At 31.8% G+C, this 19,099-nt stretch overlaps 2 protein-coding genes and 1 pseudogene across 3 annotated transcripts; all 3 read left to right on the top strand.

Annotated features, from left to right (window-relative positions):
• The first annotated feature begins 423 nt into the window (after positions 1-423).
• Positions 424-2,615, top strand: LOC146950566 (proton pump-interactor BIP103-like; annotated as a pseudogene). Its single transcript, XR_015027597.1, has 7 exons — positions 424-678; positions 797-995; positions 1,074-1,200; positions 1,292-1,450; positions 1,528-1,722; positions 1,954-2,052; positions 2,271-2,615. The product of XR_015027597.1 is annotated as a proton pump-interactor BIP103-like (transcript).
• A 2,836-nt stretch (positions 2,616-5,451) lies between these two features.
• On the top strand, positions 5,452-11,094 carry LOC146950565 (uncharacterized). The gene is made up of 15 exons (XM_085748650.1): positions 5,452-5,688; positions 6,343-6,522; positions 6,611-6,760; positions 6,871-7,086; positions 7,182-7,376; positions 7,827-7,925; positions 8,046-8,191; positions 8,271-8,281; positions 8,930-9,174; positions 9,272-9,445; positions 9,529-9,654; positions 9,810-9,995; positions 10,090-10,278; positions 10,648-10,746; positions 10,868-11,094. The coding sequence occupies exons 1-15, from the start codon at positions 5,467-5,469 to the stop codon at positions 11,012-11,014; spliced, it is 2,385 nt and encodes a 794-aa protein (XP_085604776.1). The 5' UTR covers positions 5,452-5,466; the 3' UTR covers positions 11,015-11,094.
• A 2,757-nt stretch (positions 11,095-13,851) lies between these two features.
• On the top strand, positions 13,852-15,575 carry LOC146950564 (uncharacterized; the record flags this gene model as incomplete). Its single annotated transcript, XM_085746496.1, has 5 exons — positions 13,852-14,061; positions 14,165-14,347; positions 14,861-14,992; positions 15,105-15,311; positions 15,405-15,575. Coding segments are annotated over 5 exons (903 nt in total), but the record flags the coding sequence as incomplete, so codon positions are not given.
• Positions 15,576-19,099: the final 3,524 nt, after the last annotated feature.

The following is a 19,099-nucleotide window of genomic DNA, read 5'->3' as shown; positions in this document are numbered from 1 at the left end:
TAAGTCTTTTACCAAAACCGGTTGCTCAAGGATCATTATTTAACTGTATCATTGTTCATGTCAACCTTTGTTCCTTTTATTTATTAGTTCACTCTGACTTGTCTTTGAAGTAATACCACTAGCCAGAAATGACTACATCTTCACATCATCATCTAAACTAAGATCAACTCTAGATAGGTTGAAAAATTCATAAATTCAAAAGTTAAGCTGTTTGATAATTTCAATTCCTATAGCTATTTGTGTGCCCTATAAATTATTTCAAAAGGTATAATAAATAAAATAAATTCCAGAGATGTTGAATTTCTTGGCGTGGGGTGCAAGAGTTTAACCACATATAAAATCAGTGATATCCATTGCATATCCTGACAAATAAATTCTCAATCACCAGAGGTAAGTATCTTTTCTTGTCATAATTTAGGAAACTTTAACCTCATGGAGAATAAGGAAGCTACATCACCTCCAAATCCATCACTGGAAAGTGATGGTAAGTTTGATGAAAAAACAAAGGCTATTGATGAAGATTCGGAGCATTTTTCAAGAATTTTTCATGAATTCTACTTTGTAAAGCTTTGGCCAACAGATCCAGATTCAATCACTAAAATAAAAAAGGAAGAGAACGTGCTAAAGAAAATGAACCACGACATTTGTGAAGTCACTGAAAAAATCACAGAGAAAATGGTATATATTATATAGTACTATAGAGAGATTGATATTTATAATTTCAGCAATAAATTTGAATTTCGAAAGAGTCTTAGAGTTTAGACATTGACAAAGAATTTATTTTGTTATGTAACAGTCACAAAGAGAGCGTCTAGATTCTGTGTTGAGTAGATTATACTATATACAAAAGGAACAGAGAAACCGTGTGGCGAGTAAGGAGAAGATACTTAGGGATTTGTATATGGCTGTTGATGAGTTGAATTTCATGAACAAAACATCAAAGGGAGGACGGTTTGGGGAAAAGCCTGATAAAAATGTTAGAAAAATATAGCTATGTTCTTTTTCATAGTATGTTATTATGATGAAATTGATATATTTATTATTGATCTGGTTTTAAAATTATTTTTGTGTAGACTATGAATACAGTTGCAAAAATTTGGCTGAGGAAAAAAAAATTCTGAGGGAATAAACATTCAACAGAAAGATGTTGCTTCATTCAAATCACTAGAAGTTCTAAAAAAAAGGTAATTTAATAGATTCGTTCTTCTTCTTTTTTCATTATGAAGATTGAAGTTTTTGTGTTTGGTATTACTTATATAGCTTTTGTTGGAATGTTGAAAACTTGGAATAGATTAGGTGGAGTTTTTACTTGAAAAATTGGCAGAAGCTCCTGAGAGAAATTGAACAATTTCAAATTCAATATATGCAAAGAGCTTCTAGTAATGATTCTGTGAAGGAAAATATTTCCAACTATGAATCCTTGAAGAAAATTATAAAAGACCAAATCAAGGTTAGTTATAGATTAATATTTTCATGTCTTAAAGGTGTTATCAAAGAGTCTGATAGATTTTTTCTATTTTCTGCTAGTTTCTGTGTGATGAATCTTTTGAAAACAGAAGAGAGTGGATAGAATGTGGCACCAAAGTATGACATGGTGTGAAAGAACTAGAAGCCATAAATGGAGAATTATATTCTTTGAAAGCAAAATTGACAGAGAATCATAAGAAAAAGGGTGAAGCATATCAAAGGATTTTAAAATTGAAAAAGTTGCATCATGAAGAGGTAAGATGTTAAAAACTATACTTTGTGCATTCAATATATATTTCCATGTAATATTTTTCATTTTCCTTTATACATGTACAAATAGTCCATAGCTATGAGTCTATGTTAATTTATGAAATCCAATTATACACCAAAGACTATATAGATAGAGAATTAGAATTACCAAAGTTACTTACTTAAAAAATAAGTGAATTGAACTTTTACTTGATTCATCATTATTTTCAATTTCAGATTCTCCACTATCACCAGTATTGTTCACTTATAAATAAAGTCCATCAGCTGGCTGAAGAAAAAGATGAATCAACCCTAGAAGAGATGTCAAATTCAGAGGTTGGTAGTTGGTTTAGTTCCCTGCTTGATTCGAATGCTACGAAAATTACATCGCAAAAAAGTTTTACACAAATCATCGTACCACATTTCATCATATAGATGTTTGTTAAGAAATAATATCACAAAATGACACAATTGGTATGTTATTAGATGATAGTCACACTGATAGTGCATGATCCCTTTTCTCTTATCTTTGTTTCTTTGTTTTTGGTTGTTAGGTTGGAAAGTTTATGTTAGAATGGAACAATAATAAGACTTTCCGAGAAGATTATGAAAAGAAGGTTCTGCAATCATTAGAGAGACGGCAACTAAGTAGAGATGGGCGAAGAACACCTGATAAATCATGGAATAGAATGCTTTTGTAATGGTGGAAGAAAAAAAGTTGGAAGATTGTTAAGTGTAAATGCTATTCTGTTGAAATCTCAGAACAGGCCAATACTAAGTATCTGTTAGCGTTACATTCCACTTCATTCAATTTTGCCTATGAGTTGTCACCTCAAGCGGTAAAAGTTTGACATTGTAATCTCAAGGGAGTTCAAATCCCATCGAAAATAATTGTAAAATGATCATCAATGTTACTTAAGTTAGAAATAATTTCCTATTCTCTATTTTATTGAAATTTATTAAACAAGTATCGGTGTTGGCTTACTCATACGAAGCAAGGGACAACATAAGTTAACATAAATGCCATTCCAATGAATAATATTCATATTTTCTGTAGGAAAGATCCATTTTAGTACCTGACAAAATGAATGTGAGACTCAACTTAGTCTTTCAAAACAATAAAAACAAATTTTTGTTCTACTCTTTTTGGGTTTTCCTTCATCAAAGTCGTTATGGAACATTTATGTTCTTTCATCGTAAGCGCTGGTATTGTTCTTCTCTTTCTCTATGTTGATGATATGGTCATTACCAGTCCTGATCATGCATCCCTCTAGCAAGTTAAGCAACATAAGATATTGGTAATTTACGAAATTTCCTAAGTCTTGAGGTTCATTCTGACTGAAAGGGGTAATTTCTACATCAGTAGAAGTACTCCTATGATTTAAATATTGTCGTGGATGATATTTTATCTGATCCTTTGTTGTATCGTCAATTCCTAGGTAGTCATAATTAATTCACTATTACATGTCGATACATATCATTTGCAATACAGCATGTCAGTCAATTCATGCACTCACCTCGCCACGTCTATGTGGTCGATGTTCACCGCATTGAAAGACACTTCTGAACGGGTCTATTCCTTCTCACCGGGAATATCTCCTAAATTAATTGGGCAGGCTGTCTAAATTTATATACTTGAAGATCTGTCACAGGTGACAGATTTCTTGGTTCTTTGATTTCTTTAAGGAGTAAAACGCAAGCATGACATTGAATATGAGTATCGAGATAAGTCTATTGATCGTTTTAAAATAATTTGGCTTCGTGATCTTCTAATTGACCTAGGATTTCCCCAAATAGAAACAACACCTCTTTATGCTGACAATACAAGGGTTATCTAGATTGTTTGTTTTTTGACAAAGTGTTATCCATGTTGTTTTTTTCTTTTTGAAAGAATCTAGATTACCGTCAATCCAATTTTTCATGAATGCAAAAAATATACTGAAGTGGTGAATATATAGTTTAAACAACCCCAAATGGCTCAAAGATCATTTGTTAAATGCATCATATTTAGAAGGATTGATAAATTATCCAAGTCAAACGTAATTGCTTTTATTTATTAGTTCCACTCTACCTTGTCTTTGAAGTCATACCACTAGCCAGATATGTCCTTTGATGGTAAAGAGAAGCATTATTGTCCTTTATTTTATTGCTCTTTATTAAAATCCCATTAGCTGCATTTTAATTATGATATAACAACATAAGTGATGACATCTTGTCATTACGTAATTTCTTATGTATTTTTGATCACAAATGGAGTTCACAAGGAGACTTATGCAGCAAAAAGAGCAGAAAAACTGAAGAAAATGCAAAGTATGAAAATGTGTCACGATTTGGTAAAAACGTGACACGATTTGGGAAGCATCAGAAGCATGATTCGACATTCAAGAAACGTGTCACGATTGGTAAAACGTGACACGATTTGGTGAAGCCCTAATTCAGTTTCTTGCTCTACAAGGTAAAAACGTGTCACGATTCACTTAAAACGTGACACGATTTGGGCGATATTCTGTGCCTATTTATGTTGAAGTCTATTCCAAAAACAAGGGTTACGAATCCAGGAGAGCAAAGTGCGATTTTGTGACTGCAAGACGGCCAAGGAGGACGATTTCTTCATCCTTCCATCACTTTGTGTATGTTTTAATTCCTCTAATGATTATGTTATTTGTAAACACCATTATGAGTAGCTAAATCCATTAGAGGTTAGGTCTAAGATGATTCTTTGTAACCCTAATTGATACATGATGCTGTGAAACTCTATTTATTGTGAATGATATTCTAGTCTTTATTCAATTCAATTGTTCTTAATGCTTTTTATATCCTGATCAAATATAAACATGATTTTGTGAGAACGAATGACTACTGACCATAGCTTTCGACTTAGACCTATTGAATTGTTCTAATAAACATGGTTAGTCTAGGAATAGATAATTGTTTGTTAGTGATATTAGGTTAACGTGCTTAAACCTTCAACGATTATTAGACCACCTAAGGAATTAGGGGCTGTAATTTGAGAAGAGGGTCCTAACTCAAGGGATTGATTAGGACTATTTTGTTAACTATCGTAGGACTAGGGAATCATTCATAAGAATAGGTGCAGCATACCAATTAGGGGAACATAGATGATTCGAAAGACCTAAACTCATCTCTCTCTTATTCTTAAAAACCAATTTTATTTTTAGCAATTACTTTTATGCAAGCAAATCAATCTACTGCCTAGTGGCAAAACAAAACAACTTTTATACATCCTAAAGTACAACGTAATTGAGTTATTGAGATCAAAACAGTCCTCGTGGGATCGATATTTTTACTACTTCGATAGTAATTGGTGCACTCGCCAAACCTCTATCAATAAGCATAGCATATTCTAAACTAAGATCAACTCTAGATAGGTTGCAAAATTCATAAAGTCAAAAGTTAGGTTGTTTAAGATTTTCAATTCCTATAGCTGTTTGTGTGCCCTATACATTATTTGAAAATGTATAAAAATAAAATAAATTCCAGATGTTGACTTTCTTGGCGTGGGGTGCAAGAGTTTAACCACATAATAATTAATTACTAATTAGCCTCTTAAATACTCCAGAAATTAGCAATCCATTACATATCCTAACAAGTAAATTCTCAATCACCAAAGGTAAGCATATTTTATCTGAGTGATTTTTTGTTTACATTGCCTAGAATTCAATGATTTATGGTTTATTTTTCTTATTAATTATGACTTTTATTATGTCAAAATTAGGAAACTTCAACATCATGGAGAATAAGGAAACTAGATCACCTACAAAATATGATGAAAGAAAAATGGTTATTAATGGAGATTCAGAGCAAGTTTCAAGAATTGCTCATCAATTCTACTTTGTAAAGCTTTACCCAACAGATCCAAATTCAATCTCTAAAATAAAAAAGGAAGAGAACTTGATCAAGAAAATGAATCAGGACATTTGTGAAATCACAGAAAGTATCACAAAGAAAATGGTATATAATATATAGATATTGGTATTTTTAATTGGGTTAATTATGTTTTTGGTCCCTACAAAATTGCGACCTTGTAAGTTTAGTCCTTACTTAATTTTAATAGCATTTTTAATCCCTACAAAAAATTTCTGCACTCAATATTAGTCCTTACTCAATCCAAATTTGTTTAATTTATGCTTAAATTCTTGAGTTTTTCAACAATTTTTTACAGGCGTGTTAAGAACGTTATTAAAAGGTCTTCCGGAAAAAATATCGCAAAAATTTGATTTCTACGTCCATATTTTTGTTACTTATATCTTAAACTTTTGTCGTTTTAAAAAATTCATGTTTAATTTATTTCATGTTAAAAAATTATAGATTTTAGTAAATGAACCTTTCATAGTGTTCTAAACTTGTATAAAAAGAATCGTTAAAAAATTTAAGAGTTTAAGGATAATTAAACAAAATTTATTTTAGCAGGGACTAAAGTTATAAGTAAATTTTTTTTTTGTAGGGATTAAAAAAGCTATTAAAATTAAGTAAGGACTAAACTTAGAAGGTCGCCATTTTATAGGGACCAAAAACATATTTAACCCTTTTTAATTTCATGCATGATAAATTTGAACATGGAATGCCACTTTTACATTAACAAAAAGTTAATTTTTGATGTAACAGTCAAAAGGAGAGTATCTAAAGTCTGTGTTGAAATACTTAAACTATTCACAAAGCGAGCAAAGAAACCGCATGGCGAATAACGAGAATATAGTAGGGGGCTTATATAAGACTCTTGATGAATTGAAGTTCATGAAAAAAGTAGCAAATGGAGAATGGTTCGTGGAAAAGCTTGATAAAAATGTAAGAAAATAAAGCTATTTAATAGAATTCTTATTATGATGAAATTAATATGTTTTATGTTGTTTTGGTTTTAAAATCATTTGTGTAGTCTTCAAATTATTTGAAGCTACATGGGAGCAAAAGTTTGGCTGCGGAGAAAAAAATTCTGAGGGATGTAAAGATTCAACAGAAAGTTGTCGCTTCATTCAAATCACCCTCGGATTTAATAAACTCATCTCTTGGTTTCATATTTTTCACGGTTAGATTTTCTTTAATTGATATGCGTCATTCTAAAACTATTATTCTTCAATATGCATTATGATAATGAGAATACACTTTGCATTAAGTTGAAATAGTTAAATGTAACAGCTACCCTATAAGCAAAGGGGTGTAAAGTTTTGTTGGAATATTGAAAACTTGGAGCATATTAGAAGGAATTATTGCTTGAGTGATTGGCAGAAGATCATCATAGAAATTGAACTTTTCAAAATCCAACATATAGAAAGGGCTTCTGGTAATGATTCTGTGAAGGCAAATATTTCCAATTATGAATCCTTGAAGAAACATATAGAAGACGAAATCAAGGTAACTTATAATTGGCTTTGACTTTGTACCAGTTTATTTACTTCATTTAAAGATGTTATCAATGAGTGTGACATATGTTTTCTATTTTGTGCTAGCTTCTATGTGATGAATCTTTGAAAGCCAGAAGAGAATGGATGGAATGTAGGACCAAAGGTAGACATGATATGAAAGAACTAGAAGCTATAAACAGAGAATTATATTCTTTGAGAGAGAAATTGACAGAGAAGCATAAGAAAAAGGATGAATCATATCAAAGGATCTTGAAATTGAAAAAATTGCATCACGAGGAGGTATGATTTTTAAAACCATAATCTATGAATTTGATATAATTGCACTTACTAGTGTGATTTGTTTTGACAAATTGACATCGATCAAGTCATTGTCTCAGATGTTACAACGATAAAGGTCATAGACCGATATTAGATTGTTAGTTATCTTAGAGTTTTGAGACGATGAGTTTTTTAAAGTACTCGTATTATGATTGAATGAAATAGTGAATTCAATAATTGAATATTGAATGTACAATTGCTATTTATATACAAATGAGACTCTATGCTAGCTTATTGCGTAAGTAATCACACAGGATTACTAAATTAAACTAACTAGATAACTTGTGGCCTAAGTAATCTAGTTTTCACTTATCTGTTTACTATCATCTTCATGATGCAATAACTCGTCAATTAGGGAGCACAAAACATGTAGAACTTGCCACATCTTATGTGTTACATTTTAAATTTCAGATTCTCCAGTATGACCAGCATTGTTCGCTAATAAACGAAGTTCATCAGTTGGCTAAAGAAAAAGATGTAGCAGCCCTTGATAAGATGTCACGTTCAGAGGTTGGTAGTTAGTTTAGTTACCTACGTGCTATTTATTTCTCTAAGAAAAAACTTTTGTTCATTGGAATAAGGTTCTTATTCATAAGAGTTTGTTCTTGTTGGTTGCTTTGATGTGTTTAGGTTGAGAAGTTTATGTTAAAATGGAATAATAACAAGACTTTCAGAGAAGATTATGAGAAGAAGGTTCTGCGATCATTAGAGAGACAACATCTAAGTGGAGATGGGCGAAGAACACCTGATAAATCATGCAGTATTATGCATCTGTAGCGGTGGAAGCGAAAAGATGGAAGGTTGCATGTTAAGTGTAAATGTCCTGTTGAAATTTCAGAACATTGTATATGACAGTGGCATTATGGGTACTAATTTGAGAAAATAAATTAAATGTAATCACATGTGTCAGTATAGAACAAGGACATGTTTCATATATGAGACATATCTTTAATTTGAAGTGTAGGTGTTATAGAATTCCTTTATCCTTTATATACTACTTTATTTAAATGATGACTAAAAAATATAAGGAATCAGTGTTTCCTTACTCGTACGAAAGAATGACATAAATTATCATCGATAACATTCTAGCGAATGACATTTATGTTTTGGCACTTTCTGTCTCTATAGTAAGTATACAAAAAACTTTGTCAATAACGGAAATTGTAAAAATAATATTAATAAAAATATACTTTTTAAAAATTATTTGACCCCTCTCAAATTTTTCTCTAGTTGGTTGCAATATTTCATAAAGTCAAAAGTTAGGCTGTTTGAAATTTTCAATTCCTATAACTATTTGTATGCCCAATAAAGTATTTGAAAAGGTAAAACAAAAACAAACAAAAAAAAAAAAAAAATCAGATGTTGACTATCTTGGCGTGGGGTGCAAGAGTTCAACTACACAAAATCAGCGATCCATTACATGTCCTGAAAAGTAAAGCGTAATCACTATAGGTAAGTATCTTTTATGTTAGTGATGTTTGTTTTTCATTGACTAAAGAATTCAATGATATAAGTTTATTATGGTTCATTTTTCTTATTAATTATGCTTTTAACTATGTCAAAATTAGGAAACCATAAGATCATGGAGAATAAGGAAGACAATTCAGGGCATGTTTCAAAACTTGTTCATCAATTCTACTTTGTTAAGCTTTGGCCAACAGAACCAGATTCAATCTCTCAAATCAGAAAGGAAGAGAACATAGTAATGAAAATAAATCAGGACATTTCTGAAATCACTGACAAGATCGCAAAGAAAACGGTATATAATATATAGTACTTGATATTTGGAATTTTTTCATCCATGACATGATAATATATTTGAATATGAAATGATACTTATAATTTTTTTGCTACAGTTAAAAAAAGATTCTGTGTTGTCTAACTTAAACTGCCATCAAAGGGGACGGAGACACAGTGTGGCGATTAAAGAGAAAATACTAAGGGATTTTAATATGGCTCTTGATGAATTGAATATCTGGAATATCGAAGTAGCGAGTGGAGGATGGTTTGGTGAAAAGCTTGATAAAAATGTAAATCTATTTAACTCTATTTTTATTATGATAAAACTCATATATTTTTTTGTTGTTCTGGTTTTGAAATTATTTGTGTATAGTCTTTGAATTATTTGAAGATACATGGGAGCAAGAGTTTGGGTGAAGAAAAACAAATTCTGAGAGATATAAAGATTCAACAGAAAGATGTTGCTTCATTCAAGTCTCTAGAAGTGCTTAAGGAAACGGTAATTTTATAAATTCAACTTACTCACCTCTATTCTATCTATGACAATGAGAATAAACCAATAACTAATATTGATGATTTGATAATAAAATCATCATTATATTTCTTTCATTGATTACATTTTCCTAATCTGCGTAAAATTGTGAAATGCGACAGTTATTGTGTAACGGGGGTAGTATATTCTTTACTCGGAAAGTTAAAAACTTGGAGGAGATGATTAGACGGGATTATTTGAATGATCGGCAGAAGCTCGTGATAGAAATTGAACAATTCCAAATCCAACATATGGAAAGAGCTTGCAACTATGCCTCCTTGAAGAGAAGTATAAAAGACCAAATCAAGGTAACTTACAATTGGCTTTTGACTCGTCGAAAACAGCTTATTCCTGTCTTAAGGTGTTATCATTGAGTGTGACAAATATTTTCTTTTTTGGTAGCTTCTTTGTGATGACAACTCTTTGAAAAACAGAAGAGAATGGATGGAATGTGGGACTAGAATTAGCCCTGGAGTAGAAGCCATAAACGGAGAATTATATTCATTGAGAGAAAAATTGAATCAGAAGTATAAGAAAAAGTATGAAGCAAAGCAAAGGATTTTGACATTGAAAGAAGTGTATCATGAGAAGGTAAGATGTTAAAAAACCACAATCTATGCCATTTTATATATTTGCATTTGCACTCAGAAGTAGAAATCCACGATCCGATTTGTTTTCACGATTGAGACGGTGATTTAATTGGTGCCGGTTTGAAAAACTGAGGGAAAACAAATATGAGGTAAATTTTGAGGGACATGTTTGTTTTCCCTTGTATATGAAAAACTTACATCAATCAGGTCATTGTCGCAGACGTTACAACAACGAGATAGTGAATTTCTACCTTAAGAAACTAAAATAGTTATAGTTGGAGTTTTAGAGGATTTTAAGTACCGGTCCACATTAGCCCACAGAACATGCATGTAGAAATTGATCTTATATCTTATACTTTTTCAATTGCAGATTCTCCACTATTACAAGTATTGTTCACTTATAAATAAAGTACATCAACTGAGTGAAGAAAAAGATGTAGCAGTTCTTGATGAGATCTCAAGTTCAGAGGTTGGTAATTGGTTTAGTTCCCTATATGGTATTTATTTCACTTAAAAAACTTCTGTTCAATATTGGAATAATCTTCTGCTTTGATAAGGGTTTTGTTTTGTTTGTTGCTTTTATGTGTTAGGTTGAAAAGTTTATGTTAGAATGGAACAATAATAAGGCTTTCCGAGAAGATTATGAGAAGAAGATTCTGCAATCATTAGAGAGACGACAACTATGTGGAGATGGACGAAGAAGACCTGATATATCATGCAGTACTATGCATCAGTAATGGTGGGAGTAAAAAGTTGGAAGATTGTTAAGTGTACATGTTATTCTGTTGAAATTGTAGGCAACAATACATTAACAAAATTTGCATACATGAAACCATGTTGTATATGCATGGCTTGCTTTTTCTTTAACCCCAAACCTGTTAAGTAAAAGACGAAGGATCGTTCTAATAGAAAAAATACATCATGATTTGGTTACCCAGTTTGATCCAACAAAGATCTACGTCTAGGAGAGAGATATTTGAACAACTATCAATGATTTTCGATCAATGAGATTCAAAAGAGGTTACAATAAATTATTTTCAACAATTTCTCCAAGAAGTATCTAATTTTTACTAATTTTCCAACATCTTCCTATGAACGAAAGACTCAAAGATTTTCACTTCCTCAAGGTGTTTACAATGTTTCTCGATCCATGAATCTCACCTTAACACCCTCAACTCTTAATCTATAAGTTTCCTAAACGTTTTATCTTTTGGTTTGATAAGATTACCCAAAAAAAAAAAGTCTTGGCTTTATATACACTCCAAAAGCTGAAAAATGGACCCTATGACTATCTAGTGTACCTACCACATGACTCACCAGCCAATGCAATTCGTATTGCACTTGCTTCTGCGCATAGCGCACCAGGATCCTGCGCTTAGCGCGGCCCACAAAGTCAAAACATCCTGAAACTTCAAAGCAGGTGTGTCTGGTGCACTTGTAAAGAGATTTCAAGGCATATCACAACAATTCTCTACCTTGTCTTTGAATCAATATGATGATGATGACAACAACGACGACGATGATGTCAATTTAGCCATCAAACATCTCACAAGTTTCCATTGCCTCAACTACATAGTCTCAAAAGATATCACCTTTACCTCTTCAATCCTCGGAATTACTTCTGTCTTCGTGAAGATTTTTGTGCCCAACTACCTTAAGCATTTTACGTAGCTTCAATTCACAAAACCAAAAATATAATTGCAGTTGAACATGGACTACAATTTAAAACCATATTCTAATATGATAAGGATTAATTTGATGGTTTTTACGATTTCAATGAAACCAAGTAGATGACAAAAAGAGTTTGACTCGTCACTACTAGTTGGCCTATCCAACCTAACCAGCTATAAGAAAAGAGCTGGACTCATCAAAGTAAAAAAAAAAAAAAAAACTCTTTCATCTTTTTTTCATGTATAGGTCTCTATCTATTTTCTTATTTTATTCGATATTTGGCGCATAGAATAGAGAGGAGAAGGTCCTATAATTTTAGTTGTAGTTACACGTTTTGCCCTCCTAGTTTTATTGTTGCACAATTTTGACCCCCCACCCCTCTTTGATCTCATTGCCCAACTTTGTGCGATCCAAAAATTCTACTTGTGACCGGCGCACGAACTAATAGATCTAGTCTGACAAGCCTAGCGACTAAACTTGACAAATTAAATAGGAAAGACAATTTTCAAAATAACTTTCACTTCTAAAGGTGAGAATTATTTTGAAAGGCTACGAATTCAAATTCTGAACACAGTCTCTTGTCTGCGTACAATACATCAAAAGCTAGGACCCTTTCCCGGACTGCCCTTTTATTTTCACTTCAAAATAATATTTACTAAAATTTTGACAAAATATCATCGGTATTTTCAACGTTTTCCAATGATGACTCGGTCCAATATTTTTAACATGTTGGCATACCATTTGTAAAGTGACAAACAACAGGGATTATGGGTTTAAATAGGTAACATCCCTGCTGGAATGTGACCAAAATACCGATAAAATAATCTTAATGACTAAACTATCATAGGTAATGTATCTTGAAATTTAGCATAAATCACTTACGGTCAAGTTGACCTTGGTAAGTCTTCTATCATATGATCATTTGTTAACTGCATCGTATATAGAAGGATTGATTCATTATTCATGTCAAACGTAATTCCTTTTATATGTCATTCCACTCTGCCTTGCCTAAAAACGTCCTTTGATGGGAAAGAGAAACATTATTGTCCTGAATTTTATTGCTATTTATTTAAAGAGAAATGAGATTTGTACAACTATTTTATAACAATTTTTGGACAACATTCTATGTCATATTCACATTATGTTAATAAAAAGGGAGAAAAGGAAAGTTGTCACAAAAGTTATCACTAAATGGTTGTTCAAATATCATTACTCGTATTTAAATTCAAATACCTACATTTTAAATAAATGTATCATCTAAATTAATATCAACTATAGATAGGTTGCAAAATTCATAAAGTCAAAAGTTAGGCTGTTTAAGATTTTAAATTCCTATAGCTGTTTGTGTGTCCTATAAATTATTTGAAAAGGTATAAGAAATAAAATAAATTCCAGATGTTGACTTTCTTGGCGTGGGGTGCAAGAGTTTAACCACATAATATCTAATTACTAATTGGCCCCTTAAATAGTCCTCAAAGTCAGTAATCCATTGCATATCCTAACAAGTAAATTCTCAAGCACCAAAGGTAAGCATTTTTTCTTTGAGTAATGTTGTTTTTCAATGATATGAGTTGATTTGATCTCTTACTTAGACTCTTATATTAAGGACAGCCAAATATAAAAATGGTCTTGTTTGATCTCATACTTACTTCTTTTTTTTAAGAAGTTAAATTAGCCCACCTAAATTGATACCAGAGAAAATCGAACCTGAAACCTCGAGGAGGAGTACACTCCTAGGTCCCAAGTTAATACCACCAGGCCAACCCAAGTGGGTTTCATACGTACTTCTTTTGACAGCTTAACCAATGTCATTGGGGCACTGTCTAACATTCTCCATATAAAAAAACTTATTTGTGCACTGTTTAATATTATCGATCATTTTACTTATTACTTATGATTTTTTTATGAAAAATTAGGAAACTTTAACAAGGAGAAAACAAAGACTATTGATGACAATTCAGGGCATGTTTCCAAATTTGTTCATCCATTCTACTTTGTCAAGCTTTCTCCAACAGATCCAGAATCGATATCAAAAATCAAAAGGGAAGAGAAAGTGATTAAGAAAATGAATCAAGACATTTGTGAAATCACAGAAATGATTACAAAGAAATTGGTATATAATAATAGAAATTTGTATTTCTAATTCCATCCGTGATAAATTTAAATATGGAAGGAAACTTTGACATTAACAAAAAAGTTATTTTATTTTGTAACAGTCAGAAAGAGATTATCGAGATCCTGTTTTGAATCGGTTAAAATTTTCACAACTTTATCGGATATACCGTATGGAGAATAGAGAAAAGGTGCTGAAAGGTTTATATACGGCACTTGATGAATTGAATTTTAGGAGTATGAAAGAAGCAAATGGAGGATGCTTGGGGGAAAAGCTTGATGAAAATGTAAGAAAAATAAAGCTATTTAATATTTTTAGGCTTAATTGCATGTTTGGTCCTTATGTTTATTTTAGTTTTCAAGTTGGTCCCTTACGTTTTGAAAGTTTTAAGTTGGTCCCTTACGTTTTAAAAGTTTTCAAGTTGGTCCCTTACGTTTTGAAAGTTTCAAGTTGGTCCCTTATGTTTATTTTAGTTTTCAAGTCGGTCCAAAACATAAGGGACCAACTTGAAAACTAAAATAAACATAAGGGACCAACTTGAAAACTAAAATAAACATAAGGGACCAACTTGAAAACTAAAATAAACATAAAGGACTAACTTGAAACTTTCAAAACGTAAGGGACCAACTTGAAAACTAAAATAAACGTATGGGACCAACTTAAAACTTTCAAAACATAAGGGACCAACTTGAAAACTAAAATAAACATAAGGGACCAAACATGCAATTAAGCCATATTTTTATTATGATGAAATTAATATATATTTTTTGTTGTTTTGGTATTAAAATCATTTGTGTAGTCTTTGAGTTATTTGAAGCTACATGGAAGCAAAAGTTTGGCTGAGGAGAAACAAATTCTGAGGGATATAAAGATTCAACAGAAAGAGAAAGATGTTGATTCATTCAAATCACTAGAAGTGCTTAAGGAAACGGTAATTTAATAATGGGTCATGTTAACATGTGTCATAGGGGTACATGTTAAGGATTGTACAAATAACAATAACTGGCTATGAAAAACTAATTTCAACTTTTCAAATATAACAGATATCGGATAGCGGGTGGAGTATTTACTATTGTTGGAAAGTTAAAAACTTTGAGCAGATTAAACGGAAGAATGATTTGGATAAGCTTGTGATAGAAATTGAACAATTTCAAGTCAACTATATGGAAAGAGCTTCTGGTAATGATTTTGAGAAGGAAAATATTTCCATCTATGAATCCTTGAAGAAAACTATAAAATATCATATTAAGGTAAATAATAATTGGCTTTGGCTTAGCAGCAGCTTATTCATGTCTTAAAGTTGTTATCATTGAGTATGACATATATTTTATATTTTGTGGTAGTATCTATGTGAACGGAAGGAATCTGAGAGCAGAATTAGATATGGTGTGAAAGAACATGAAGACATAAATGTAGAATTATATTCTTTGAGCACAAAATTGATAGAGAAGCATAAGAATAAGGATGAAGCATGTCAAAGGATTTTCAAATTGAAAAAAATAGTATTATGGTGAGGTAAGATATTAAAAACTACACCCTATATGCATTTTAATATATTCCCATGTAATACAGTAGAAACTCTTTAATTTAATACTCGGTAAATTAATAAACTCTCTAAAATAATAAATTTGTCCGGTCCCGACTTGGGCCAATGTAAAAAATTGAAAAACTCGATAAAATAATAAGATAATAATTTTTCGGGAGATCCCTTTATAATTTTCGGTCCTAAGAAAATTATAAATTAATAATTTATAGAAACTGAAAAAAAATATATTAAGAATACATTGAACACATTTGTTCCTCTTGTTTACATTTACTGTACTTCAAAAGTCATTATTGATTTCCAATGCATATGAACACAGTAGTTACTAATTTACGTTGAGTCACAAGGTTCGCTGCAGCATAATTCTAAGAGGCATAGACTAATTTGCCTTTTTGTTTGGTATGTACAGTATAATTACTTAAAAACTCTTTAAATTAATAATTATTAATTTATCGATAAATTAATAATTCTCTAAATTAATAAATTTCTCCGGTCCTGACATTATTAATTTATAGAGTTTTAACTGTATTTTATATTTTGACAGTAATTATTTTCTTCCAAGAGAGGATTGATTCCCCATAACCATTTGAGTGTCAATTGCACTCTTTGTTCTGTTTCATTGAATAAATAAACAGAAGAGAATCATCTGAGCTCCCGTCATGACCAAACAATTTTATATATTTGCACTTAGAAGTAGATGTTCACAATCCGCTTCATTTTCACGATTGAAACAGTGATATAATTGGTGTAAAACTGAAAAGATGAGGGGAAACAAATGATTTAAATTTTAAAGGACATGTTCTATCTCTCTTGTCTTTGAAAAAATTGCACAAATCAAGTCTTCGTCTCAGACCTTACAACAATGAGAACGTAAATTCCTACTTTAAGAGACTTACATTAGTTATCATTGAATTTTTAGACGATTTTAAGTACCGGTCCACAGTGGCCCACCAAACATGCATGTAGAACTTGATCTTATATGTTACTTTTTCTATTGCAGATTCTCCACTATTACAATTATTGTTCACTTATAAATGAAGTACATCAACTGAGTGAAGAAAAAAATGTAACAGTCCTTGATGAGATGTTTATTTCAGAGGTTGTTAATAGGTTTAGTTCCCTATGTGGTGTTTATTTCACTTAAAAACTTCTGTTCAATATTGAAATAAGCTTCCGTTTTGATAAGGGTTTTATTTTTGTTGGTTGCTTTATATGTGTTAGGTTGAAAAGTTTATGTTAGAATGGAACAATAATAAGGCTTTCCGAGAAGATTTTGAGAGGAAGGTTCTGCAATCATTAGAGAGACGACAACTTAGTGGAGATGGGCGAAGAAGACCTGATAAATCATGCAGTATTATGCTTTAATTTGTAATGGTGGAAGCAAAAAGTTGGAAGATTATTACTTGTAAATGTTATTCGGTTGAAATTAATAGCAGCAATATAGTAACAATACATGGCTTGGTTTTTCTTTAACCGCCAAATCTGTTAAGTATAAGATGAAGGATAATTCTAATGTAAAAATTGTAGCATTTAAACTTAATCAATTAAAAGAAATTAAAGCTCCTAAAGAAATTAATAAGGCATTAGATATCAAGTCGAGATGGTGCCTTTTCCATGGGGACCTGGCTCCCTAGTTGTTTGTTCAATCGATGCTAAGCCAAAAACCAATGGATCTATCATCTAAAATGTGTGATGCAAACAACATTATATGAATTACATAGTGTTGAGGGAACTTGGAAGCTGAAGTTAGCCGAGGTCGGCTGAATTTCTTCAATTGTAATTCCCTTGCTTCAAACGACCAACGTTGAGGGAGGAACTTTGTCCCTCAATTGTGGGTTCCCTAACTACTCTATTTGAGTGTTAGGTACGGTTGTTTTGGGTTTTCTTTTCAACTACACTAAAAATGCATAAATAAAGCAGAAAGATAAAGGGATAAATTATGAAAATAAGTTTTTTTTATTCATTGGATTTTTTAACTACAATGTATGAACATAATATTTATAGTGTAACTAGTGTTTATTAGCCAAACAACGTGGCCTACAGTTTGTAACCCGTTCGACTAATTTCTAGATGCGTGCTTGATAACTCCCATGTTAGTGGGACCCTGGTGCCCCACGTTCAGCTTCAGTCTCATCTCCTTGGCATGAGCCATTGATACTATCCTTGTTCGTGCAGATCTACTACTGATCGTGCCATGTCCCTCATTCCTCAAGGCAATGATGGGCATTGAGAGCAGAAATCGTGGTTAATGCGTCATCGTTCAGTCCCACTATGTCTTTGACTCCGTTTTGATCCTACAACAACGTATTGAATAAGTGGCCTTGATAAAGAATTGGTTCCTTCGCTCGGATCTTCTAGCATCACCTATCCTTCACTTGGTTGATGGGCTTCCTCGCTTGATTGTTTAATCGCCTATTTGCCGAACTCAGTTAACATAATAATTATTTTTAGGTTTAAACACATTGTCAAATGACCTTGAACATAATCAACTCCCTAGAACATGATTGAATTACACACATGTTGTGAATTCAGAAAATAAATCACACCAATAAGTTTAGATATTTGGCGCCTAGAATAGAGAGGAGAAGGTCATATAGTTTTAGTTGAGGTTACAGTGTTTCCCCGTAATTTCGTCTGAGAATTAACCACCCCCACCCCCTCACCCACACACACACAACCTATCCTCTGTTAGATATCTCATAGCCCAAATTTGTGACGATTAAAAAATTCTACTTGTGACTGGCGCACGAACTTATACATCTAGTCCAACAAGTTTAACGACAAAACTTGACAAATAGGAAAAACAATTTTCAAAACAGTGTTCACTAAAATTTCGACATCCTGTATTTTTGACGTTTTCCAGTGACGAGGCAGTCCATTTTGCCATCTCTAAAACGTACTTATATATTTTTAACATGTTGGCATACAAGTTATAAAGTAACTTACAGAAAGTATTTTGTGTATAAATAGCCAACATACAGAAAATATTCTTAATGACTAAACTATCATAGGTAGTGGTGTATCTTAATTTTATTTTTTTTTGAAAAAATTGTTTTTAATTTTATCTCTCTTTATTTAATCCTACTATCTACATTTTAAATAACTAAATGTGCATTGCATCATCCAAACTAAGATCCACAATAGGTAGGTTGCATAATTCATAAAGTCAAAAGCTAGGCTGTTTAAGATTTTCAATTCCTATAGCTGTTTGTGTGTCCTATAAATTATTTGAAAAGGTATAAAAAATAAAATAAATTCCAGATGTTGACTTTCTTAGCGTGGGGTGCAAGAGTTTAACCACATAATATCTAATTACTAATTGGCCCCTTAAATAGTCCTCAAAATCAGTAATCCATTGCATATCCTAACAAGTCAATTCTCAATCACCAAAGGTAAGCATCTTTTCTATGTCTAATGCTGTTTCTCATTGACTATGGAATTCAATGATATAAGTTGATTTGATCTCTTACTTATACTTATAAAAGAACTAATTTG

Source organism: Medicago sativa, chromosome 2 (assembly GCF_051527215.1).
Source record: "Medicago sativa cultivar Bolivia chromosome 2, Bolivia_mono, whole genome shotgun sequence".
Taxonomy (NCBI): domain Eukaryota; kingdom Viridiplantae; phylum Streptophyta; class Magnoliopsida; order Fabales; family Fabaceae; genus Medicago; species Medicago sativa.
The sequence above is the reverse complement of the archived record's forward strand: the minus strand, read 5'-3'. Positions and strand labels throughout refer to the sequence as shown.

What these genes read in the sequence shown, in the direction of transcription:
- LOC146950565 (XM_085748650.1), top strand. Translation starts at nt 5,467, where the DNA reads ATGGAGAATAAGGAAACTAGATCACCTACAAAATATGATGAAAGAAAA. An exon ending in ACAAGATCGCAAAGAAAACG is followed by an intron (nt 9,175 to 9,271) that starts GTATATAATATA and finishes TTTTTGCTACAG; the next exon opens with TTAAAAAAAGATTCTGTGTT. An exon ending in ATGAGATCTCAAGTTCAGAG is followed by an intron (nt 10,747 to 10,867) that starts GTTGGTAATTGG and finishes TTTATGTGTTAG; the next exon opens with GTTGAAAAGTTTATGTTAGA.